This window comes from Ciona robusta, chromosome 1, assembly GCF_009617815.1.
Source record: "Ciona robusta chromosome 1, ASM961781v2".
Classification (NCBI taxonomy): Eukaryota; Metazoa; Chordata; class Ascidiacea; order Phlebobranchia; family Cionidae; genus Ciona; species Ciona robusta.
Window position 1 is genome coordinate 8777359 of NC_143235.1, and position 24483 is coordinate 8801841.

Genomic DNA, 24483 nt, shown 5'->3' on the forward strand with positions numbered 1-24483 from the left:
AATCTACTACATATGCGCAGTAGCGACTCCGCGCATGCACAACCAGCGACCAGTACAGATATATATATATCGGAACGAATATATCACGACACTGGACTCTATATTCAATATTGGGCTCGTAGTGATCATACAGACCCTTTTTCATAAAAAAACAGTTGTTCTTGTTGTTTGTATTTTCGCATTAATCTTAATATTTAATTCTCTTTTTTTTTTTTCGTTAGTTATAAATGTGTCTCTTCTCACTATTTGTGCTCTTTTGTGTTTTCCTTATCACTATTTGACCTAGTATTCTGCTTTTCTTATCACTGTTCACGCACGACTTGTTTCTCGCTCTTATTTTAACGTTTCCAAGTTTCAACTAAAATATTTAAATGCATATTTCTAGGTTGTATTATTTACCTCGATGAGAATGCGTTACGATTATTCCCATATAAGAGTCTTGCTCGTAATTTTTCGAAATTCCTTATAAAAAAAAGAGGCCAATCCGAGGACTTTAATGTATCGATGATCAAGATACCAGTGGTTCCTGCGTGAGAACATTATTCACACAAAGCTGCATTGCAGTACTTCTAGGTGGAATATAGCAGGGTTGGGGGAGATGGGACACTTTTAGCACATAATATTCAAATATCTCAATCGTGTTTTAAACAATTAACCACGGTCTATGGGAGTCGTGAGCATGTGGTTTTATAATTCTTTGAATGATCCTTGTTTACTACCAAATAGAGCGAGAAAATAAAATGTATCGTTGATAATTTAGACAACCAGGACTACTGGGTTGGAGCAATTCTTATTAGGTGTCCTTTTCAAGAACACGAACGTCTTAGTTACAGGCAGCGTGGCGCGGTAAACTACTAGTCACGAGCCGGAGATTAAAACCGAATAAATATGAACAAACCTCTAAAACTGTCCCAAACTTTTTAACCAGCAGAACCTTGTTCAAACCTGCCAGTGTGTCGTTGCAAACATATAAAACAATTGTAATGTGGGGGAAGACAGGACCATCCCAGCAAACAGAGAACGTTGTTACAACTTTCATAACGTTGTAATTTGGTTATATTTTGGTGCACAAATTTTTTTTTTTATGTTTAAATGTTGTGCAAAAGTGTCACAAATTACGTTTTACATAGTCGTTCAAAAATCGAAAATAATACGTTCATATAAACGTTGACTGTTACACGTGTATCCTCAAACGTTACTTCGGGTACATTTCGATATATTATCACAACGTTTTTATTTAAGGTCATCGACAAACATACATGCAACGTTTTATATTTAAACGTGTTTGCAACACGTAATTTCAACATAGTATCGTATGGTTTGGCCCATATTTTTTTCTTTTTTTTGTGGCTTGACGCGCTATTTTGGCAATGTTTAGCCAAATTTGGTTAAAATATCCTTATTTATGACGTTATCACAACGTTTTAGCAAAACGGTCGTATAAACGTTTCAAACGCACAGGTAAAGAACAATAGTTTAAACAAAAAAGTTTATCTTGTTGTCTAGGACTTTAGGTAGTGTCAAGCAAACGGTTTTAAGATTACCTTTTATACTTTATTTAATTGATTTTTTATTTGATTCTGCGGCATACATAATTTATATTGGAAATTCCGATAAGATTCTCTGTATACATTTTGAAAATGCAGTCATATTGTATATTACAATTAAAAGAAAAGAAATTCGATACTAAAGTAAAAATCTAAAATACTTTGTTCATCACGGGGGACAAAAAGATTGTTGTGCTATTACGCCACCTATATAAAAATAATCGTCCGCGAACACTGCAATATCCCGGATGTAGTTATTTTACACGTGGTCGTGGTGACTTATCAAAGAAGGTTGGTAAGTTTGCATTTATGTATAATTTAAAGATATAATATATTTTTGATCAGTTTCATTTCCATAATGGGCACAAGGTAGTGAGTTTCTATGTCATGCATACGTTTCGCGTTGTATTAATATTTGAAGCAAGTGAGTTTTTGCTACGTTATTGCCAATTGGTGGCGGGCAACTTACCAGCATGCTTATGCAATTGTTCTTGCTTAACTGAACCCAATTTTATATAATGTGTAATTCAGCTAATCTTTTTCATAGGAATAGTACTAATATAAAAGAATATAAAATCATGAACAAACAACGCTTAAAATATAAACGTGAATGGATAAATTCAAAGCGAAAAAGTTTAAGAGAACAATATTTAAAAAAACGTACCAAAGAAGTTTTATACAGCTCTGAATCTGATGAGTATACAAAAGACAATTCAAACAATAATAATGCTCGTGTTAGTTGTGTAGCTTTTAAATCGACAAAAGATGAAAACTGTTCTTCCCACTCCACGCCGCAAAAGATTACATCTCGTAATGTTTCAGTTGAACAAATATTTATTGATGATGCCATTCCTGGGCCTTCTAATGTGGATGCTGGTTATAATTTAAAAACTGATCTCGCCTTGTGGGTAAATCGTTTTCAAATTAAACACAATGCTGCTGATTTGCTTTTAAAACTATTGCAAGCGCATGGGCATTCCGAACTACCTTCAACATGTCGCACACTACTATCTACGGCCAGTCATGTCAGTATTCAAGTGGTTTCAGGAATGGAATATTATTACTTTGGTATAGGAGTCCAACTTGTGGAAATTCTTACAAATCTTATTTTTCAAAATGACCACTGTCCATCTGTTATTGAACTGTCATTCAATGTGGATGGTCTACCTCTGTTTAAAAGTTCGAAGAAGTGTTTTTGGCCCGTTCTATGCACTATTAAAAATATTGACAATTCCTACGTGTTTCCGGTAGCACTCTCATATGGTTTGTCTAAACCCGTGAACTTGGACTTTTTAAGTGAAACGGTCAATGAATTAAAAGTTTTGCTTCAGGATGGTTTAATAGTGCAGCAAAAAGTTGTTCAAGTTGCCTTGCATAGCATTGTATGTGATGCTCCAGCACGTGCAATGGTTAAGTGCATAAAGTTATATTCTGGCTATTATGGCTGTGACAAGTGCTCACAGTCAGGCATGTGGATTGGACGCATTGTCTATCCACAAATTACAGATTTTACACCACGTACCAACCAAACTTTTAGAGAACATAAAAACAAGGAACACCATCACAGTGCATCCCCATTTTGTGATCTTCCCATTGATATGATTCAAAAATTCCCCATAGATTACATGCATCAAGTATGTTTAGGTGTTATGAAGAAGCTTTTGTTAACATGGATGAGGGGAAGTAAAACAGTCAGGATAAGTGCCGTTCAAATATCTGAAGTTAGTAACCGGCTTATTGCTATGAAACCATTTATTCCTCGATGCTTTGCACGGAAACCACGTGGTCTTGATGAAGTAGATCGTTGGAAAGCAACAGAATTACGACAGTTCTTGCTTTATACTGGCAAAATTGCATTAAGAAATATTTTACCGGGTCGATTGTTTAAGAGTTTTTTGTCATTTAGTATTGCTATATCCATTTTAATATCACCAACTCTTTGTAAATTGCACTGTGATTTAGCAGAACAAATGTTGTCAAACTTTGTCAAGGATTGTAAAGTATATTATGGGGAGGAATTTTTAGTATATAATGTTCATTCTTTACTTCATCTGGCAGATGAGGCTAAAGTATATGGTTGTCTTGAGTGCTGCAGTGCATTTTGTTTTGAAAACTATTTACAAAAATTAAAAAAAATGGTCCGATCTGGCAAAAGTCCCTTAGTTCAAGTTGTAAAGCGATTACAAGAAAATAGGATTTTTATTCCAGAAAAGTGTATGTTGCCCAATATTTTTGCCACGTTTCCAGATAATGCTTACATTGTAAAAACTCCTAAAACTGTAGTTGGTATTGAAGTTAATAACAAAGGAGACAGATTTTGTTTGTGTAAAGTGTATGGTAAAATGGTACCTTTGTTTAGTGAACCTTGTAATTCTTCTATTGTTGGAGCTTTTATTGGTAAATCTCGTGACTATCATATGGATATGGTACAAAGTACCTCTTTAAAAATGAATGCAATATGTTTTAAATATGGCAACAATGTTGTTTTTATGGCAATTATTCATGATTTTCTTGTTTAGTTTTTATTTAAAGTGAAATGGGGCAAGAAAGACAAAATTTTGGTTTTCTAAGTAATGCATTGAATAATTTTTTTTAGCCTGTGTAAACAATGATTTATCAAAAATTGATGTGCAAAAAAGATTCTTGGATTTCTATGATTTGTAGTATAAGGAAAACTGGCGTAGAGTACGGGCTTGCGGTGCACTCTTGTCGAATTTACTAATCTAATTGCATGCACGACCATCGGCGCACATATAATGGTTCGAGTGTGACAACCAGCAGACTACTTCGTAAAAAAATGTGTTAAAACTGACTTAAATTTGCGAAATCATGATTATTATAACATAACATCGTATTTACTATCTGTAATTTTTTTGCAAATAACGCCCTACTCCGATTGACCAATTCAGGGAAAAACAGCATTATTGTGTGAATGGACCAGACAACCGCACAATATGCATGGGAATATTATTTACAGCATTGTTTTCTTTACTTGATTGCGACTGTGCTTCTTACTAAAAGTAAACCAATATCGTGCGGTATTTGAAAGTAAAACCGTGTTATATGATGTAACAAGCCCTATTGTAACACATGCGAATCGATGCAATTATTGTAAAAACTTGTGCGATATAAAACTTAAACAATGGTATATTGCGATAAGTGTTCCTGCCAGGTGGACAGTTTAACCAGCGTTGGTTTAACTATTGCGTTAGGTATGCCGCACTCCCACGAAATTGTAACACTCTACGCCAACGATCAGGAATTTTGACCTGTTTTTTTTTTCCTAACTTTGGGGCAATAAAAAAATACTTTACTAAAGCAAGTTAACCCAAATAAAAGGTTGTCCTTTCTTACCCCGTACCCCAGTGTATTTTTGCCCCAATTATATATTTGGTTTTATAATACTGTGTAACAAATCCTGGTATGTTTAATTGTGGATTATATTTGTAGTTTTTCTATAAAATCAGTTTTGTTTAGACAGATAGGATCATCACAGATAGGGGTGATTTTGTAAGAACTACTACTGTATAAACTTCACTTGTTCATACAAAGCAACATTATATATATTTTTGAAAAGGTAAGTTGGTGTCAGTACGCTTAAATCAGTTGTTTGTTTTGTACATGAAACATATTAACACTAACGAAATGCGATATTTGCATTTATTCTATGTTCAGAATATGTCTTTTGCGGTCGTTGGATTTACCGATGAGGATACCGTTGAAATTGTTTGCGCTGGTTGGCTTGTGCACGGAAATCAGGTGCAATCAATTTTAAATTTTATTAGTAATCTTGTTTCTTGTAGTATTATATGCTTTTACCGTGTGTATTGTTGTATACATGCTAATAGCTTTGAGAATTGCGTTATTATTACTGCTTCCACTTTTAACACACTAATAACTTATAAAAAAATTTATTTCAGACTGTACAATGTTATTGGCCACAAAGTTTAGTGAGACACAGAGCTAAGAAACATGAGTTGCCAGATCACAAAACTTGGAAGCTCTATGATGTCAGAATATTTTCTTACACTGGTAATATTATGTTAAAGCTACATTTAGTTTTGAGAGAATAGCAGTAAAACAAATGTTTTACAATGAATAGATAAATTTGAGACTGCAGTTGCACAGTGCAATAAAGCATTAGAAACATCAAATGTTGAGAGTGATGAAGTTGAAATTGAGTCAAAAAAGCGCCGTCGCCTGCTGCCTGCTAGATTCTCACCACAAACATCAGATAACGAAGGTTATTTTTGTATAAAAGTGGCTATACTGTCTTGCACTCTAAAATATGTATTCTTAAATTAGGATTTATTTACAGAAAACTTGTGTTCAGGCTCAGTAAGTTCAATTGAGGCACCTGCTGTCCAATCAGTGATACCAGATCCAATAAATCAGCAAGATTGCTCAACACTGAATGGTATGATATTGTCATTCATTATCATACGTTTTGTTAGTTTTAAATTTCTTTTCAGTTAAAGTTGACAAGCTTATCGAAGCACAGCAAGAGCTTGCCTCAGTGGTACGACATGCACTACAGAGTCTTCCCGTTTCCACGTCAGATGTTGAATGCAGTTTGTTTGATAATCAGTTAAACAATTTAACTGATTTTAACATTTTAGAAGAAAAATTGCAAGACAAGAACACACGTAGAAATGCAGTGAGTGCTGGTATATATATTTGTATATTAGTTACTCAGATCATCAGATGTTTCTAGAAAATAGTATTCCTTAAATAACTTAACACTTTGGGGACAGCCATGATAGGTTCATATAAAGTCATAAACAATTTTTGCTCTTGTTACAATTATGTAATATGAAATTCAGATTCCAGTGATCTATTCTGTGTAATGTTTTTATATATTAAACTTTAACAACAAAGATCTGCAATCATTGTTTTGTTTATTCTACAGAGGAAATTTTTGTCAGTTATTGGCGGATATAGCTTAGGTGACACTGTTCGTCGAATGATGAAGGTGGTTGGGTCTTACAGTTTGTGGTCAGAATTCAGTTACAAAGGAAGGAAGGGGAAGAAACCATTTTGTGCAACCACATGTTCAAAAGTCATTTTAAGTAAGTTGCTGCCTATACTAATTTTATTAGCAAAACAATCAATCCTAGGTGTTGCTCAATAATAAATAATTAGTTTAGGTAGATACTGTCGTAACCTAATTACAAGCTTGAATAATATAGGCTTTATTAGACTGCATCTGCAATTGCACACAACGTTAAATACACAAAGCGCACAATATATACAACGTAATTCTAAGGTACTACATTCATACTCAACACAACAACCTCCGCATACTATTACTATAATACAGTGAACACTGCAGCACGATAAGTCTAACACAAGGAAAGAAGGACACGCAGCGGCAAGGCAACCTCGGGCAACAAAGCTTAGAGCGCGCAAGGCGCAATAAGTCTAACAGTTTACAACAGATATTAGATAGAGTATACTATGTACCACTGTCTTTATAATTGCAAGCTTTTTTAAATATAAGACATGGTTAATACTAACAACAGCCGTCCTGTAATTTTATTAATATTATGCAGGAAGTTGCCTTACTGAGAAAAAAGAAAAAACCATCAAGGATGTTGAAAAAGAAATTCAAGAGTTTTTAAAGCATGCACCTTATAAACCTGGAGGGCCTTGTTACAAAGTGAGTAAAAATATATATTTAATTTTCCAAATAACAAATATCCTATTTGTGTGGTAGTGTTTGCCAATAATTTGTCTTCCCTAGTAGATAGTGTGCTTGCCTAAACTATAGACCTGTTAATAACGGGCTTTCATAAACTGCATGTTCAATAGTTAACATATTTTTTTCTTCAGGAAAAAGTATTGGATACGAGCAGCAGTTCGTTAGACACCCTTCCTTTATTTTCATCTGAATCTGAGTCTGAGGACTAACCTTACCAAGTAGATTTTTTTTCGTTAAACAGTTGTATTCTATGCGTTTTTAGGTTCTGACATACCAATTCTCAACTCTCATTCCTTCAGTTTCATAATCTTGACTAAAATCAAAGAATATATTCGTAAAATTTATAACAAACGTTCAGATTTAAAACCGAATGATTAACGATTACTTTCCCGTTTAATCAAAAGTACTAAATCCAAAATGTAACTTAAACCTTAAATAATTGATTGCACTCAATTTAATACATCAAACTAAGCATATTAATAAAACACGCAATGTATAAAATCACTATACTTTAGTGGGTAATTATTTTAAGGGCAGTATGTCCAGTATGCACCTTAAACCTTAGAAGTAACTGAGCGTTTGAGCATAGGTTTATAAACAATACGAAATAAAATGACAGAATTATCAAGTAATTAATGATCATAAAGTTCGCGAGCACATTAGCAACCTATCAATGTCACAGTAATCGGTACCTTCTGGCTTTGTTTAGTTTACAGCCCAAGTATAAACTAAAACAAGTAGAATAAAAACTCTAAACATATTGAATTTTAAAACAGTTTAAAAATTCAAGAAAATGGTATCAGGCGACGACAAGTTTAACTACTCTGTTTATAATTCAGTACCAATTTTTTTATAACAATACGCAAACCCAGCATGCTTATGCAATTGTTCTTGCTTAACTGAACCCAATTTTATATAATGTGTAATTCAGCTAATCTTTTTCATAGGAATAGTACTAATATAAAAGAATATAAAATCATGAACAAACAACGCTTAAAATATAAACGTGAATGGATAAATTCAAAGCGAAAAAGTTTAAGAGAACAATATTTAAAAAAACGTACTAAAGAAGTTTTATACAGCTCTGAATCTGATGAGTATACAAAAGACAATTCAAACAATAATAATGCTCGTGTTAGTTGTGTAGCTTTTAAATCCAAAAAATATTAAAAACTTTTCTTCCCACTCCTTTTTCACTACATCTGATAATTTTTCACTTAAACTTTATTGATGATGTCAAATGTATAACTGTATTTAGTATTTACACAATTCTTGACCAAACATTTTTTATAATTTTATATGTACCCAATTGGCCAATTGGAGCTTGTCTTTAATGTTTGACTATGTGTTGAAATTTTGTAAATTCAAATAAACAGGAGTTTCAAAAACGTTGTGTTTTTTCGTTATAAAGTCGTATATGGGAGTCTACATATTTACGTTGTAGCAACCAAATAAATATGTCGTTACCTACACTGCAATATACAACGTTTTAGAAAGAAATTATGTTTCATTGTACGAACGTTGGTTTATAACGTGAAAAGGTTACGTTGAAACTACGACAGCAATTACGTTTAAGGCGAACGTTTACAGTACGTCTGTGGGAGTCTACAGATTCACGTTTTCTTAACGTTGTAGGTAACGTTTCTGGGAGTTTCAAATTACCATTATATAACGTTTAAACAACGTAAAATTGTTAGCTGGGATTAAGCCCATAATGCCCAATATTTCCAAACTCAAAACACTTCAAAGAAATATATTAAAACACACGAGGAGGTATTTATCGTTTCGCACACGAGGTGTAATTTTAATATTTCGAAAATACGCAGGATTAAGTTGGTAAATAGCACAATGTAATGTTGATACTTCGTATAAGTCATTTTCAACACAGACCTAACCCTGGCCGAGTTGTCCTTATAATCGAGGCTAGATATTCCAAAAGGACAATTGGAATTAGACCCTACGAGACTCAGAGAAGCGTCCCGTCTACTTCGTAAGGACACTTGCACGAAAATCGCAGCAAAACAACTCCCGAACGACACCTATAGCGAAAAAAACAACCCTATATGGGGCCACCAACGCGCACAACAACATTTGTAGTAAAAATTGACCTTTAGGCTACTAGCGTTACCAGAAATATTTCAGACCCGGGTAATTTTTTGTCTCGCATAATGTTTAAGGTGGCTGCACACAGGATTCGTTTCGTTCCGGTTCCGTCCGTATGCGTATGCGCATGCGCACGTAAAATTCAGTCTTTGCACATCACCAGTCTTCGGCCGTTTGTTTACATGCGCGACCAAGCGTAAAATTGTGCGATGACGGATTTTGTGTGCAGCGCCCTTTAACGGATGGTTTGCGTTCCGTTTACGTATACGTAATCTGTCGGACCGTTTTCGGATGCGATTTACGCACGTTAACGCAATACACATTCTGTGTACAGTCACCTTTATAGTCTTATTTTTTGTGCGCAAGCGTATAGTAGCAATCGCTGTATTACAGTTGGTTAGCGCGCCTGCCTCTTACCAAGAGGTAATGATTAATTGCTCCAACCAGGTGGTCACTAATAGGTTGTCTAAATAATCAGACACACATAAAAAAAATTGAGTTACTAACAAAGTATCATACTAAGTAACTCGTAAGCTGGCACCAGGTGTGTGAAACAGAACACGTCCGTTTTTAACGACCATCGTTTTTCCGCCACGCGGGAGGATAAAGTAAAAAGGAAAAGTCACCGCCTTCCTAAGGCCGTTTTAAACTCAACGCTTTGTGAAATTCTGTCTAAGCTGTTTGTGAGTTTTTTCTGTTGACAGTTTTTGAAAGCAAATGAAACATTTTTGTTTTGTTTTCGTATTTATTTATTTTCCGGAATTTATACGCAGTTTGTAATTCTTCTGTAAATAAAGGACAAAATGTTAAGTTTGTTACAATATTAATATTGTCCTGAAAAACGCACCCGCGACCAAGCATAAGAATGCTTACTCTTCTTTCAAAAGATTGAGGAGAAGTTCAGCATCCATTTCGTCATCTGTAATATATTATAACAGTGTCATTTAAACAATATGCATAGCTGGCGACAAAGTAAGGTTAAAACATTATAACAGTCGCTTACTCATAGCATTTTCCATTTTTCGTTGCTGGTTCCATTTTGTCCATGGAGACCAACTGCCACCACCGGTTGAAGATTCAAGAGCTTGTCCAGCTATTAATTCTCCTCCTGTTTGGGCAACTCCACTACCAATTCTAGCTGCAATTCGTCTCCTGCGAGCAAGCCCGGAGGTTGTTAGGACGCAGGCGAGCAAAACAGCAATCACGAATGTTACTTTGAAGTTCATCTTTGGTTGTTCAGAATGATCTGTGATTTTTTCTCTTGCCAACGAGTTTTTATAGCAAAATTTCTTTTTCTTTTTTAGCTATCTGACGCAATTGTTTTTGTATAAACTTTTATCATTTTCTGAGATACATGATTATTTCTCAGTAAATGACAGATCGATGTGTTGCACATAAGTTTATCTTAACGCTTTCTTTATGATTGTGCGATTACCGGTTAGACCTAACCAGCCCTTTGTTCTATCATATGTGGTTTTATTCGCTAATGGATATGTATTTCCATGGTAGTTATATTTTATATATGTATGACTACATTGAATACATTGAATAAACATCTACCTGTACCACCAGATATGTATATTTTGCGAGGGTTTTGGGTTTACTTAAAGCCAGGCCTTAGTTGTGCGTATATAGAAGTTTCCAAAACAATAGCAAAGCCAGTTTATATAAGCATGAAACGCTGTGTATGTTAATATTCGGTAACCATCGTTCTTGGGACAGACTGTGTGATTCGTTACATTAACTCTCTTATAATTTTTGTCATTCCAAGTAACCCCACAATGTCACACCTAGCCTATTTAAATACATCTACTTAGTATAAGGGGTATGTGTACAGATAGTGTAACTACAGTACACCTCATATTACATGTAAAGTATACGCGATTAAAACCTGCGTGTAATCTGTAATGGACAAATCTTTTCTCATTTCATGTTGACGATAAGAGACGGCGAGTACCATAAAAGTACACCGATTGCTTTTTCCTAAAAGTCTCCTCAACTTAACACGAAACGTACATGATTGAAGTATCCGGACTATCAGATCCTTTTAACTCTCTCGTTATAGGTCTATACACAAAGCGCCAGCGAGCCATCTGTTCAAATTGGCAAGTTGTTTTAATTAAGTTTTCACCAACTGTGTTTCTAAAGTAACAATCACATTAGAACAACACAGCACTGACCGTATATGAAGCCGAGAAAAACTAACATAATACTGGACTACGCAATTCATTATCAAAGTAAAAATAATTTTGTTCATTTTATGTTAGTTTTTATAACATAAAACTGTAATAATTTTTAATTTTGGTATATTGCGTTTGATGTATTTACTAATACCATAGATACCTGAACATATGTTTAGGTATCTATGCTAATACCAATGCGCTTGACTTAAACAACAGCGAGCTTTGTGTGCTGTGTCATGCTGATTAGATTGGTTTATTGGTGGCGCCCTTCGTCATAAGGTGTCGCCAGATATGCATGATTTTTCAATTGCGGCGTTGTCGTATACTATATTCATTTCGATTGATATGTTTTGTGCTGGTGAACCAAGGTGATTTTAGAATACAAAAATCATAGCGGCAACTCTCACCACCTTCTACGCGTGCTTCTAACATAAAACTTTGGCACTGTACTAACTAGAGTACTAAACCCTAGCAGTACCAATTTTAAAATAATTTTTTTTATAATTCAAAAAAATATTAATTATGAATATTCATGTTCGTCATAAAAGCGTATTTATGGATTATGGTGAACTCACTTCCTTAGTGGTAGGGTGTGATGCCTCGGACATCGCGGTGTCAGCAACATTAATTCAAGGAAGCCGGCCCGTTGCGTTTATGTCACGTACTTTGCAAGGAAGCGAAGTGCATTATTCTGCCATTGAAAAAGAAGCCACGGCCGTTATTGAGGCCATAGGAAAGTAGTCGCATCTGTTGGTTCGATAAACATTCGCGCTAATTACAGAACAACGATTAGTAGCATTTATGCTTGACATCAGTCGACGCAGCACAAAATAAAAAACAAGAAAGTGCAACAATGGCGTATGGCTGGCTTCCCTTTTGTTTATGGAATTAAATAACGTCCTGGTCAACAAAACATGGTGCCCGATTCGTTAACGAGATATCATAGCGGCCATTTTTGATACTTTCTACTAGTGCTATTCACCTAAAATTGGGACACTGTACTAATTAGACCCCAGCAGTAACGATTTATAAAAACGTTAAAATTCGAAACAAAAATAATTATGAATATTAATATTCGTCATAAAAAAACATATTTATAAAATTCTATATTTAGTCAACTTTGAATATGTTATAGCGTTGCGTAATACCTAAAAATAAACTTTATTTCCTTCAAAAACGTGCGGGGGGCGGCTGTTAAATATAAAAAAAGTATGATCATAATTTGAATGATATAAATATTAATATTTCGATCTTTTTGGCCAAAGTATAACTTACGCATACATCTATCTATGTACTGTAGCATGTTATTCTCATCGAAAAAAAGGATTTCACAAAAGCATAAAAAAATAAAGTGATACTTTTCCCCAGAACTTTTTTCGGTCGGTACGTATTTATTAAAACTCGTATTGCATTTGTTCCAATCTACTACATATGCGCAGTAGCGACTCCGCGCATGCACAACCAGCGACCAGTACAGATATATATATATCGGAACGAATATATCACGACACTGGACTCTATATTCAATATTGGGCTCGTAGTGATCATACAGACCCTTTTTCATAAAAAAACAGTTGTTCTTGTTGTTTGTATTTTCGCATTAATCTTAATATTTAATTCTCTTTTTTTTTTTCGTTAGTTATAAATGTGTCTCTTCTCACTATTTGTGCTCTTTTGTGTTTTCCTTATCACTATTTGACCTAGTATTCTGCTTTTCTTATCACTGTTCACGCACGACTTGTTTCTCGCTCTTATTTTAACGTTTCCAAGTTTCAACTAAAATATTTAAATGCATATTTCTAGGTTGTATTATTTACCTCGATGAGAATGCGTTACGATTATTCCCATATAAGAGTCTTGCTCGTAATTTTTCGAAATTCCTTATAAAAAAAAGAGGCCAATCCGAGGACTTTAATGTATCGATGATCAAGATACCAGTGGTTCCTGCGTGAGAACATTATTCACACAAAGCTGCATTGCAGTACTTCTAGGTGGAATATAGCAGGGTTGGGGGAGATGGGACACTTTTAGCACATAATATTCAAATATCTCAATCGTGTTTTAAACAATTAACCACGGTCTATGGGAGTCGTGAGCATGTGGTTTTATAATTCTTTGAATGATCCTTGTTTACTACCAAATAGAGCGAGAAAATAAAATGTATCGTTGATAATTTAGACAACCAGGACTACTGGGTTGGAGCAATTCTTATTAGGTGTCCTTTTCAAGAACACGAACGTCTTAGTTACAGGCAGCGTGGCGCGGTAAACTACTAGTCACGAGCCGGAGATTAAAACCGAATAAATATGAACAAACCTCTAAAACTGTCCCAAACTTTTTAACCAGCAGAACCTTGTTCAAACCTGCCAGTGTGTCGTTGCAAACATATAAAACAATTGTAATGTGGGGGAAGACAGGACCATTAAGCCCATAATGCCCAATATTTCCAAACTCAAAACACTTCAAAGAAATATATTAAAACACACGAGGAGGTATTTATCGTTTCGCACACGAGGTGTAATTTTAATATTTCGAAAATACGCAGGATTAAGTTGGTAAATAGCACAATGTAATGTTGATACTTCGTATAAGTCATTTTCAACACAGACCTAACCCTGGCCGAGTTGTCCTTATAATCGAGGCTAGATATTCCAAAAGGACAATTGGAATTAGACCCTACGAGACTCAGAGAAGCGTCCCGTCTACTTCGTAAGGACACTTGCACGAAAATCGCAGCAAAACAACTCCCGAACGACACCTATAGCGAAAAAAACAACCCTATATGGGGCCACCAACGCGCACAACAACATTTGTAGTAAAAATTGACCTTTAGGCTACTAGCGTTACCAGAAATATTTCAGACCCGGGTAATTTTTTGTCTCGCATAATGTTTAAGGTGGCTGCACACAGGATTCGTTTCGTTCCGGTTCCGTCCGTATGCGTATGCGCATGCGCACGTAAAATTCAGTCTTTGCACATCACCAGTCTTCGGCCGTTTGTTTACATGCGCGACCAAGCGTAAAATTGTGCGATGACGGATTTTGTGTGCAGCGCCCTTTAACGGATGGTTTGCGTTCCGTTTACGTATACGTAATCTGTCGGACCGTTTTCGGATGCGATTTACGCACGTTAACGCAATACACATTCTGTGTACAGTCACCTTTATAGTCTTATTTTTTGTGCGCAAGCGTATAGTAGCAATCGCTGTATTACAGTTGGTTAGCGCGCCTGCCTCTTACCAAGAGGTAATGATTAATTGCTCCAACCAGGTGGTCACTAATAGGTTGTCTAAATAATCAGACACACATAAAAAAAATTGAGTTACTAACAAAGTATCATACTAAGTAACTCGTAAGCTGGCACCAGGTGTGTGAAACAGAACACGTCCGTTTTTAACGACCATCGTTTTTCCGCCACGCGGGAGGATAAAGTAAAAAGGAAAAGTCACCGCCTTCCTAAGGCCGTTTTAAACTCAACGCTTTGTGAAATTCTGTCTAAGCTGTTTGTGAGTTTTTTCTGTTGACAGTTTTTGAAAGCAAATGAAACATTTTTGTTTTGTTTTCGTATTTATTTATTTTCCGGAATTTATACGCAGTTTGTAATTCTTCTGTAAATAAAGGACAAAATGTTAAGTTTGTTACAATATTAATATTGTCCTGAAAAACGCACCCGCGACCAAGCATAAGAATGCTTACTCTTCTTTCAAAAGATTGAGGAGAAGTTCAGCATCCATTTCGTCATCTGTAATATATTATAACAGTGTCATTTAAACAATATGCATAGCTGGCGACAAAGTAAGGTTAAAACATTATAACAGTCGCTTACTCATAGCATTTTCCATTTTTCGTTGCTGGTTCCATTTTGTCCATGGAGACCAACTGCCACCACCGGTTGAAGATTCAAGAGCTTGTCCAGCTATTAATTCTCCTCCTGTTTGGGCAACTCCACTACCAATTCTAGCTGCAATTCGTCTCCTGCGAGCAAGCCCGGAGGTTGTTAGGACGCAGGCGAGCAAAACAGCAATCACGAATGTTACTTTGAAGTTCATCTTTGGTTGTTCAGAATGATCTGTGATTTTTTCTCTTGCCAACGAGTTTTTATAGCAAAATTTCTTTTTCTTTTTTAGCTATCTGACGCAATTGTTTTTGTATAAACTTTTATCATTTTCTGAGATACATGATTATTTCTCAGTAAATGACAGATCGATGTGTTGCACATAAGTTTATCTTAACGCTTTCTTTATGATTGTGCGATTACCGGTTAGACCTAACCAGCCCTTTGTTCTATCATATGTGGTTTTATTCGCTAATGGATATGTATTTCCATGGTAGTTATATTTTATATATGTATGACTACATTGAATACATTGAATAAACATCTACCTGTACCACCAGATATGTATATTTTGCGAGGGTTTTGGGTTTACTTAAAGCCAGGCCTTAGTTGTGCGTATATAGAAGTTTCCAAAACAATAGCAAAGCCAGTTTATATAAGCATGAAACGCTGTGTATGTTAATATTCGGTAACCATCGTTCTTGGGACAGACTGTGTGATTCGTTACATTAACTCTCTTATAATTTTTGTCATTCCAAGTAACCCCACAATGTCACACCTAGCCTATTTAAATACATCTACTTAGTATAAGGGGCATGTGTACAGATAGTGTAACTACAGTACACCTCATATTACATGTAAAGTATACGCGATTAAAACCTGCGTGTAATCTGTAAGGGACAAATCTTTTCTCATTTCATGTTGACGATAGGAGACGGCAAGTACCATAAAAGTAAACCGATTGCTTTTTCCTAAAAGTCTCCTCAACTTAACACGAAACGTACATGATTGAAGTATCCGGACTATCAGATCCTTTTAACTCTCTCGTTATAGGTCTATACACAAAGCGCCAGCGAAACATCTGTTCAAATTGACAAGTTGTTTTAATTTAGTTTTCACCAACTGTGTTTCTAAAGTAACAATCACATTAGAACAACACAGCATTGACCGTATATGAAGCCGAGAAAAACCAACATAATACTGGACTACGCAATTCATTATCAAAATAAATATAATTTTGTTCATTTTATGTTAGTTTTTATAACATAAAACTGTAATAATGTTTAATTTTGGTATATTCCGTTTGATGTATTTACTAATACAATAGATACCTGAACATATGTTTAGGTATCTATGCTAATACCAATGCGCTTGACTTCAACAACAGCGAGCTTTGTGTGCTGTGTCATGCTGATTAGATTGGTTTATTGGTGGCGCCCTTCGTCATAAGGTGTCGCCAGATATGCATGATTTTTCAATTGCGGCGTTGTCGTATACTATATTCATTTCGATTGATATGTTTTGTGCTGGTGAACCAAGGTGATTTTAGAATACAAAAATCATAGCGGCAACTCTCAACACCTTCTACGCGTGCTTCTAACATAAAACTTTGGCACTATGTACTAACTAGAGTACTAAACCCTAGCAGTACCAATTTTAAAATAATTTTTTTTATAATTCAAAAAAATATTAATTATGAATATTCATGTTCGTCATAAAAGCGTATTTATGGATTTTTACCGATCCAGCTTTGAATATGTTATAGCGTTACGTAACATCTAAAATTGTTCTACAGATCTACCGAGAGAGTTTAGAAGCATCTGATAGACCGGATAATTCAAATCACGTTTCGTGTTAAAGACGAAAACTTTTAAGAAAAAGCAATCGGTTTACTCTCATGGTACTCTCCACCCCTCCTCGTATATTCAACATGAAATGAGAAAAGTTTTGTTTATCATTCGTGAATCAACCGAAGTGACATAGGTTAAAATCGACCTGGTATAGGTTCTCCTTACGAATCACAAGCAGGTTAAAAGACAGGATTAAACAAGAAACAAATACAGCTTTCATTGGCAACTCTTTCCAACCAATGCTGCTTGTGAATGCAAGGTTATTCTCAAGGCATTCGATATTTGTTTTGACAAACCATACGGCCGACAATCCTAATAAGTGTCCAACCAACCAGCAAATGGCGTTAAAACATATCAGTTATACAACAATGGCTGAACCAAGAGGTTTTATCCGCTATGTGATAATAAATATAACTATAAATAAACTACAAAAGTTGGTATTAACAGAAGAGATAGTTGTAAGCGAACTTGTAAGGGTTTTTCGCTTTCCATGCTTTTACTAAATGAGCTTAGATGTACCAGTTGACATTTTAAATGTATGGTGTATCTACCCAAAGTTAGTATAGACCAAGTTAGGAAACGGCGCTCGTGTCCGCCATTACGGAGCCCACAGAGCGTGAATCGCCTATACAAATGCATGGTCGGCATGTGTTTATTTAGTTCTTGTAAGCGATACAAAGCTAGAAACACGTATAGCGGTTGTTTTAACATTAAAAATATAATTTCTAATATAAATCTTGTTATATAATATTAAATCTAGGAATTAATGTGAAGTAAATTAATATTTTGACTGTTTTTCGGCGTACAGTGTGGTTTAACAGGATACTTTACGTTGGCGATTAAGACTAGCATCAATCAGCTTAGTTTACATAATAGTATATGATCATACCTACGAATCTACAGAGCCATTCTTTACTACATTTATAATCCAACATGAGTGGACATGCAGCTCCAAACTGCTTAAGTACTAGCAGATAAGGTGTTCGCGTTTTCCGATTTCATAAAGACCCGTAACGCAAAAAAGGTAGCTTACTAATTCAAGCAGAGGACCAAAAATAGTAACTTAGTATTGTTTTCCTCAATGTCACTTCGATATTAGGCAAATTTTACACAGATACCTTAAGTTTCGTTGCCGGGTATACGTGTTAAGTTTGTGAGCCAAAAAGTAAAATCACGGCAATTTACATGCAAAACTGCAGCTAGATACACCAGTAAATGGTAATGTTATGCGTTTGTATTTATGGTAATGTTATTTTTGTTTGTATTTTTATATTTTAAACATGTTCTTTTATGTTTTTGGTTAGTAAACCTGATATTTTCTGTTTTTTTACTCTTTAATCGATTGAGTGTTCAATAAAAGTTGATTATTTTTGTGAGGTTTATTATTGTGATAAGATATAACATTAGTAGAAAACCATTTTTCGCGCAGAAGTGCTTAGTTTTTAAAAAATCGCAATATTTAAACGAAAAACAGCACCCAGCAATGATAAAATGCTATGCCGTGGGCTCCGTAATGGTGGCGACTATGACGTCATAGACGCGAGACAATGGATAACAAGACTCGTTGTTTTACAATCCGTTTCCTAACTTGGTCTATACTAACTTTGTATCTACCGTTTATCACATGCGGCCCTGTTTTGTCAATGATAATCAAACTCGGTTAAAATAGAACGCATTATCCCTGATTTATCTCAATTTTCCTTTTGATATTCCAAAGATAAAATTCATACATAATCGAGAATACGGCATAGGCGATCTTTAGGCCCGAGTGATTGTTAAGGCCACTTGAAAAACCCGACTGGGGATCGTGATATCACCCGAAAACCGTGATCATGTATTTTGATTTTAGAAATATTGGGCAATATGTGCCTATAACTGTCCCATCTTCCCCGACTGCTGTACCATACTATGATTTAATTTCAATCAAAATTATTTAGAATTTTGGATGGCAGGTTTGAGAATTAAGATGTACGGTAAATGGCAAACAACAACAAAAGAAAAACAACTTTTGACGAAAAAGTCTATATATATATATATATTATATATAAGCGTCATGCAGTATGCTACATCGTGTTTATACAATTATCAGTCTCCTCATATCCTGGTCGTGAATTTGGTAACAGATGCTGAACAAGCAAACTTCCTCGATACCTGGAATAGCTCCACTGTGTAAGTCACATTTCGTACTAATGGTGAAATATTCAGAGTTGACGTCACCTAAAAATAATCTATTATCCCTTACAGACCAAAATTTGCATTAGAGTTGCTTGCAAAATAATCTTCTTTTGTAAAAAGCTTCCTAATCATTTATGCGGATTAAGAACTTACATTAAACTCCACCAATTCCCATTTCTTTGCTGCAGATTTATCACTGGAATAAGTGACTAAGTATCCATCAACTAAAAGGTTCATGAAACCGTCTGTATTTCCCTCCCAAGTTAGTTTCCCGGTTGTTTTATCGACTTCGTTCACAGAGTTCGTTTCGACTACAGTTACAGGAATCCGTAGAACCTCTAAAGTGAAGAAAAATGGCCAGGTTAATAAAAACTGACAACCAAGAGTATATTAGGAAGTTAAACGAAAGCTTGTACAAACCGAAGTTTTCCGTCTTTGGAAACGTGCAAGAACCTGGCAAGTTTGTTACCAACCATTCTTGTCGCAGAACGCATGGCGGAGTATCAATGATTATTTTCACCGGAGTAGACCATTGGTGTCGGAGCGAACCATACATGGCTTGAACCGAGACAAAGTAACGACAAGCAAGGCCAAGGTCCACCAATAGAAAAGCGGTTTTCTGAAAGTGCGCCATAATTTTTCACTTTGAATTGGATTTTCTGACGAATGTCAAACACTTATAAAGGATATAGAATTTACAGCTATGCATCATTCCCAGAAAAAATGAAATAGGCTTACGCTGACGAGTTCTTGGTTAAAAGGCGAATGTGGGTATTCCCCTAAACAAAAATCAACGGTCCACTCGACCATAAACTTTACTGTCGCCATTGCAGCTTCTATAAAAGTTAAAAAATGGTGTTATTACTTTTTTTCACATGGCAGGGCAACGGGAATCGACAGACGAAAGCCCTATTTTATACGATTCCTGCCCGCCTATAAATTACTACAAAGTTGAGGGTGATTGTTTTTTTTAGATAAGCTGACAAGAACACACCGTTGGTGATTATTGGAAAGAAACAAAGCCCGTATAATGTTTTGTACATACATACACCAACAGCGATGCTGGCGTTTACGAGCTAATCCACTATCCTTTGGTTTCGACGAAAACGTCCAAACCATTAAAACAGACACTGGGCAAACCTATATATGTTTCTACTTCACCATACCTGAGTAAGTGAACTGCCATGTCAGGTTGGCTTGAACGGTGTTGTTTTTTATGGTGAATGGGGGGTGAATTAAGACGTTTCGCGGGTTTTGAGTCGGAGCTTGGTGGGGATACGTAGCTGAAAAGATTTATCATTAAAGCGGTTTTTACGTCGAGCGTTAAGTGTACTGCTGTTGGATGAAGCGTAATAACTGTATGTTGCCTAATACTGTTGAAAATCGTGTAGTGTGAGCCCTATAACATAGTTTGTGACACATGGCGACTGCGCCTTTGGATTTACGATGCTTTTATTATTTACCGGGAAAAATCTTACCAGAGGTATAAGTTCGTCTGCTGTACAAGGTATAGTTCTTCCAGCCACTTGCGGTCACAATAGAAATGTTATAGTGGTTGTAAAACCGAAGGTTTCGAACCCAAGTAAGCCACCATGTATCACCTCCAGAATAAATTCGGTGTGTTGCTCGCACAAATTTGTGTCGTGTCTTGTGTCGGATTGGGTGACCAGAGGTACTGGTCTCAGAGAAACGAATATGAAATCCTAAAAAAACATAGATAACATATAGGTAGTTTTACACGGAAAAGAAGCATTATGCGCACAGTAGTATAAGGCACATTCAGTCAAGTCTTTATCAAAACATTATACCTTTTATGGGCAAATCATTGGGTACGTCTTTTTCCAATTTCCACCGTAATTGCAGATTGAGTTTCATTCCACGAACAATACGAATGCTCACTTGTTCAATGTTTCTTGCTGGCGGAGGAATTCTTGGCTCTAAAAACAAATTCACAAAATTACCGTTCATGTTTTATACAAATCAGGTAAAACGTCCCCTTCAGACTAATTGTTTGTGTGGGAAATGCACTTATCAACAATTGCTTTAACACAATGGCCACCAACAGATTGTTTACAATGTCCGCCACAGAGGAAACAAAATCATCCACAATGCACACGTATGTTGTAACTCGTAAGCGGGCACGGGGCGTAAAACATATAAGACACCCGAGTTAAATTGAATGTCATTGTTTCGCAACGAGGATGTATGTATCAGTTACATTCAATAAACTTCGAATGCTTGTTCAACTTTACTATTTGTCAAAATTAATGCTCATATCGACCCACTTGCAGAAAGACGGAAGGGTTGCTGGGCGACGGTGAAACCTTTTGTTCCATTTAGGTTGACTGCAGCGATTCGAAATCGATACCAATATCCTCTGCGCAAGTGGTGCAGTTTCATCGTAGTGTCTGACGTCTGGAAAAGAAAATGTAGCTGGGTGATAATTTTTTATAAAGAAAAGCTTCCGCTAACACCTGCCGGTCTATTATATATATTGAGCGTATTCAGTACACCATGTACGACGAAAAAATATATACATGCTTGGCGGGCACGAGAATTGTATATAGCGTTCAGCACACTTAACTGTTGCTAATGTAAAGTCTCGAAGTAAAGTCGTCAAAGTTAAAACAATTTAAGTCAATAACCTAAGATAACATAACGAGAAATCGTTGCTACTCTTACTTGCGCTACGATGTTCCAGTTTCTCCATCTTTTTGGAATCCCTTTCGATAAGTAATATTGCTCTTCCACCACAAACATGACTGATTTGGCAGCCTGCTACGACACTCGCATTAAAAATAAATCATACGACTCTTTATTAAAAGTATATTGCTTAAAAAAAAACAATTTACTGTCGTTGATATTCCGGGTCTCCACCGAAGCATTGCAAGACCATATCTATTTTCTAATATTCTTATATCAGAAGATGCTACCGGTGGTGGAAGCCAGGCTTGCGATTCAATGGATGTCGGCATATATTCTGGCACACGCTTCTACAACACTGGATAAATACAACGAACTGTAAATACGGAAGCATGTATAACACAGCTGGGTTAGTTATTCTTATAATATAGTCACATGGAAGTATAGCAAAAGATTGTTGAGATGATGCCAAAGTCTATATTGCCCAAACAAGTTTAAGTAATTTATAAAGCAGTTTGACACACCAACCTTTAAATTTGTTTTGCATTGGAAATCGCTCTGACATTCATTACTACAAGACATCTGTGCCGAAGTGTTTCTTAGATATTCAACAAGACCATATCCCACATTTTCTTGGTAATCTGTGTACGATATAGTTGAGGCAGCAGGACAATATCCCATCTTATGTTCACTCATTTCTTTTAAGAAAATACAGCTGCGAGTAAAGTGGCTAAAATAAACCTCAAGTTTGTATTGATTTATATGAGATATATGTAACTCTGTTTTGACAAACGTAAGAATATAACGATTTGTTTTAGCTATATACCATATGATTCACTGACCTCATCATACACTCCAATGAGTCGTGACAAAACATCATACACTGGTTCATACTGGTGAAGCTTCTCAAGCACGGGTTTATGCATTGAAAGCATTTTAATGTTCCAAGAGTAAGGCAGTCTTCGTACTTCGACAAACGGATCTAAAATTGAAACAAATTCTAAGTCTTAAAAATTGCATCTGATCATACATATCTGTTTGGTGTTAATAACGAGTAAACCAACCTCTGAACTGTCCCAAATATTTTGATCCGCAGAACTTTGTTCAAACTCGTCATCATGTCTTTCCAAACATCTATCAATACAAGTAAAAGAATACAAACAATTTCAGATATCGTAACATTAAGAGTCAAATACTGAAATTTACCTGGCTGAACACCGGGTTCCAATGAGAGCCTGATGCTCTGTTGTTTTCAAAGCGTGAACAGTTCCATAAAGAACTAGTATATTTGATAAATGTGCTAAAACTACACTTGACAATATTAACATACTTTGCGCTAAATGTGCTTAAAACTGAAACAGCACTGCGGAAAGGGTCTTTATAAAGTGACTGCTGTATCGATTTTCTGGCGGTTCTACATTGTCGTTGCACAGTTAAGTGAAAGCGATATATAGACCAAAGTCAATTTAGCAAACTATAGGATCGATTTGCATGCGCAATTCGTTTAGGTCAGAGTAATCAACTTACCCAGCTTTGCCTGTGAAAGAACAAGAAAATAACAAGAGAGAAAAGTTGTAAAAAATGAGCACATAACACAGAATAAAACACCAACATCATTTCACTAATATGAATGAAAGAGTGTGACATTACTTTAGCCGGAAAACGAGAGTCGTTATAACAAAAGTGTTTTGTTTCAAACACCTCGTGCCGGCTTGCGAGTTACCATGTATGTTACTTTGTGGATGATTATTACTTTGTGAAAGGGAATTTTTTCTTTGTTTTATGTATGCTGATAATTTGGACAACTAATTAGAGCAAATGCCATTAACTGTTTTGCTCAAGGACACATACGCCTATAATGTTGGCAGCGACGAGCTATTTACTCTTGTTTACAGGCAGGCGCGCAAACCACTTTACCACGGCGCCGGACAAAAATAGAACCGCAAGTAGGGGTGCATAACGCAAATGGCTTATAATGCACGATAGTTTCGCACTCGTACTTGCTTTCCCGTAACCAAACGCATACAACCTTTGTAGTCGTTCTTAACTTGTGTAATTAAACGAATATAACTGTCCCCTAAAGTTACTTTTGACTTGTCCTGAATCTGATTATTTAGGAATACATTTTACCTACTGCTGTACGGTCACAAAAGGAGACCGAAAACTGCTTTGTTGGTTATTTTTAGTTTTTTTTTATCAAGCTTAATGGACCATAGCAGTAAAAAGTTAAATAATCTAATTATTGCAGTTATAATACGTGCGTAATCATTAGAGCTGTGCTTTCTTTTTGCACTAATTCTTTATCAGTTGTTGTATAATTAAACTTGCCTATTTATTATAGCTAGGCTGTCTTGTTAAATAACAATACGTGCCAAGTGATTGTTTCAATGTGTAGGCAAACATTAAACGAACTATGTTATAGGTTTAACAAAAACTTAATACTGCGT

At 35.7% G+C, this 24483-nt stretch overlaps 5 protein-coding genes across 6 annotated transcripts; 2 read left to right on the plus strand and 3 right to left on the minus strand.

Annotated features, from left to right (window-relative positions):
- The first annotated feature begins 1018 nt into the window (after nucleotides 1–1018).
- Nucleotides 1019–4066, plus strand: LOC149742758 (uncharacterized). The gene has a single exon (XM_089893940.1). The coding sequence runs from the start codon at nucleotides 2066–2068 to the stop codon at nucleotides 4064–4066; it is 2001 nt and encodes a 666-aa protein (XP_089750066.1). The 5' UTR covers nucleotides 1019–2065.
- A 1102-nt stretch (nucleotides 4067–5168) lies between these two features.
- LOC149742759 (uncharacterized) lies at nucleotides 5169–8793 on the plus strand. The gene is made up of 9 exons (XM_089889032.1): nucleotides 5169–5306; nucleotides 5468–5619; nucleotides 5711–5807; nucleotides 5853–5964; nucleotides 6020–6253; nucleotides 6378–6390; nucleotides 6426–6616; nucleotides 7100–7206; nucleotides 7380–8793. The coding sequence occupies exons 1-9, from the start codon at nucleotides 5169–5171 to the stop codon at nucleotides 7455–7457; spliced, it is 1122 nt and encodes a 373-aa protein (XP_089745158.1). The 3' UTR covers nucleotides 7458–8793.
- A 1283-nt stretch (nucleotides 8794–10076) lies between these two features.
- LOC149742760 (uncharacterized) lies at nucleotides 10077–10749 on the minus strand. Its single transcript, XM_089893941.1, has 3 exons — nucleotides 10355–10749; nucleotides 10199–10270; nucleotides 10077–10136 (listed from the first exon to the last, which is right to left on the minus strand). Exons 1-2 carry the CDS (start codon nucleotides 10575–10577, stop codon nucleotides 10221–10223), a joined length of 273 nt encoding a protein of 90 aa, XP_089750067.1. The 5' UTR covers nucleotides 10578–10749; the 3' UTR covers nucleotides 10077–10136; nucleotides 10199–10220.
- Nucleotides 10750–15081: 4332 nt separating this feature from the next.
- On the minus strand, nucleotides 15082–15754 carry LOC149742761 (uncharacterized). Its single transcript, XM_089893088.1, has 3 exons — nucleotides 15360–15754; nucleotides 15204–15275; nucleotides 15082–15141 (listed from the first exon to the last, which is right to left on the minus strand). Exons 1-2 carry the CDS (start codon nucleotides 15580–15582, stop codon nucleotides 15226–15228), a joined length of 273 nt encoding a protein of 90 aa, XP_089749214.1. The 5' UTR covers nucleotides 15583–15754; the 3' UTR covers nucleotides 15082–15141; nucleotides 15204–15225.
- Nucleotides 15755–19112: 3358 nt separating this feature from the next.
- On the minus strand, nucleotides 19113–22707 carry LOC149742762 (anosmin-1-like). 2 transcript variants are annotated; one of them, XM_089893087.1, is made up of 11 exons: nucleotides 22565–22707; nucleotides 22246–22394; nucleotides 22076–22168; nucleotides 21679–21808; nucleotides 21202–21330; nucleotides 20872–21096; nucleotides 20560–20676; nucleotides 20132–20229; nucleotides 19814–20012; nucleotides 19547–19731; nucleotides 19113–19435 (listed from the first exon to the last, which is right to left on the minus strand). In XM_089893087.1, exons 2-11 carry the CDS (start codon nucleotides 22366–22368, stop codon nucleotides 19313–19315), a joined length of 1422 nt encoding a protein of 473 aa, XP_089749213.1. In that variant the 5' UTR covers nucleotides 22369–22394; nucleotides 22565–22707; the 3' UTR covers nucleotides 19113–19312. The 2 variants fall into 2 exon arrangements, with proteins under 2 accessions (XP_089749213.1, XP_089749211.1); XM_089893085.1 differs by having other exon boundaries at nucleotides 22076–22171.
- Between the last annotated feature and the right edge of the window lie 1776 nt (nucleotides 22708–24483).

Bases quoted from the DNA above. Each gene is read 5' to 3' on its own strand.
- LOC149742758 (XM_089893940.1), top strand. From the start codon at position 2,066: ATGTGTAATTCAGCTAATCTTTTTCATAGGAATAGTACTAATATAAAA.
- LOC149742759 (XM_089889032.1), top strand. From the start codon at position 5,169: ATGAAACATATTAACACTAACGAAATGCGATATTTGCATTTATTCTAT. The intron at 5,620-5,710 runs GCAGTAAAACAA...AAATGTTGAGAG, and splicing joins CATTTAGTTTTGAGAGAATA to TGATGAAGTTGAAATTGAGT. The intron at 5,965-6,019 runs GTATGATATTGT...ATTTCTTTTCAG, and splicing joins AGATTGCTCAACACTGAATG to TTAAAGTTGACAAGCTTATC.
- LOC149742760 (XM_089893941.1), bottom strand. From the start codon at position 10,577: ATGAACTTCAAAGTAACATTCGTGATTGCTGTTTTGCTCGCCTGCGTC. The intron at 10,271-10,354 runs GTAAGCGACTGT...AATATATTACAG, and splicing joins AAAAATGGAAAATGCTATGA to ATGACGAAATGGATGCTGAA.
- LOC149742761 (XM_089893088.1), bottom strand. From the start codon at position 15,582: ATGAACTTCAAAGTAACATTCGTGATTGCTGTTTTGCTCGCCTGCGTC. The intron at 15,276-15,359 runs GTAAGCGACTGT...AATATATTACAG, and splicing joins AAAAATGGAAAATGCTATGA to ATGACGAAATGGATGCTGAA.
- LOC149742762 (XM_089893085.1), bottom strand. From the start codon at position 22,368: ATGCCGACATCCATTGAATCGCAAGCCTGGCTTCCACCACCGGTAGCA. The intron at 21,097-21,201 runs GTATAATGTTTT...ATGTTTTTTTAG, and splicing joins CAATGATTTGCCCATAAAAG to GATTTCATATTCGTTTCTCT. The intron at 20,230-20,559 runs GTATGGTGAAGT...TAACTTTTATAG, and splicing joins ATGGCAGTTCACTTACTCAG to AAGCTGCAATGGCGACAGTA.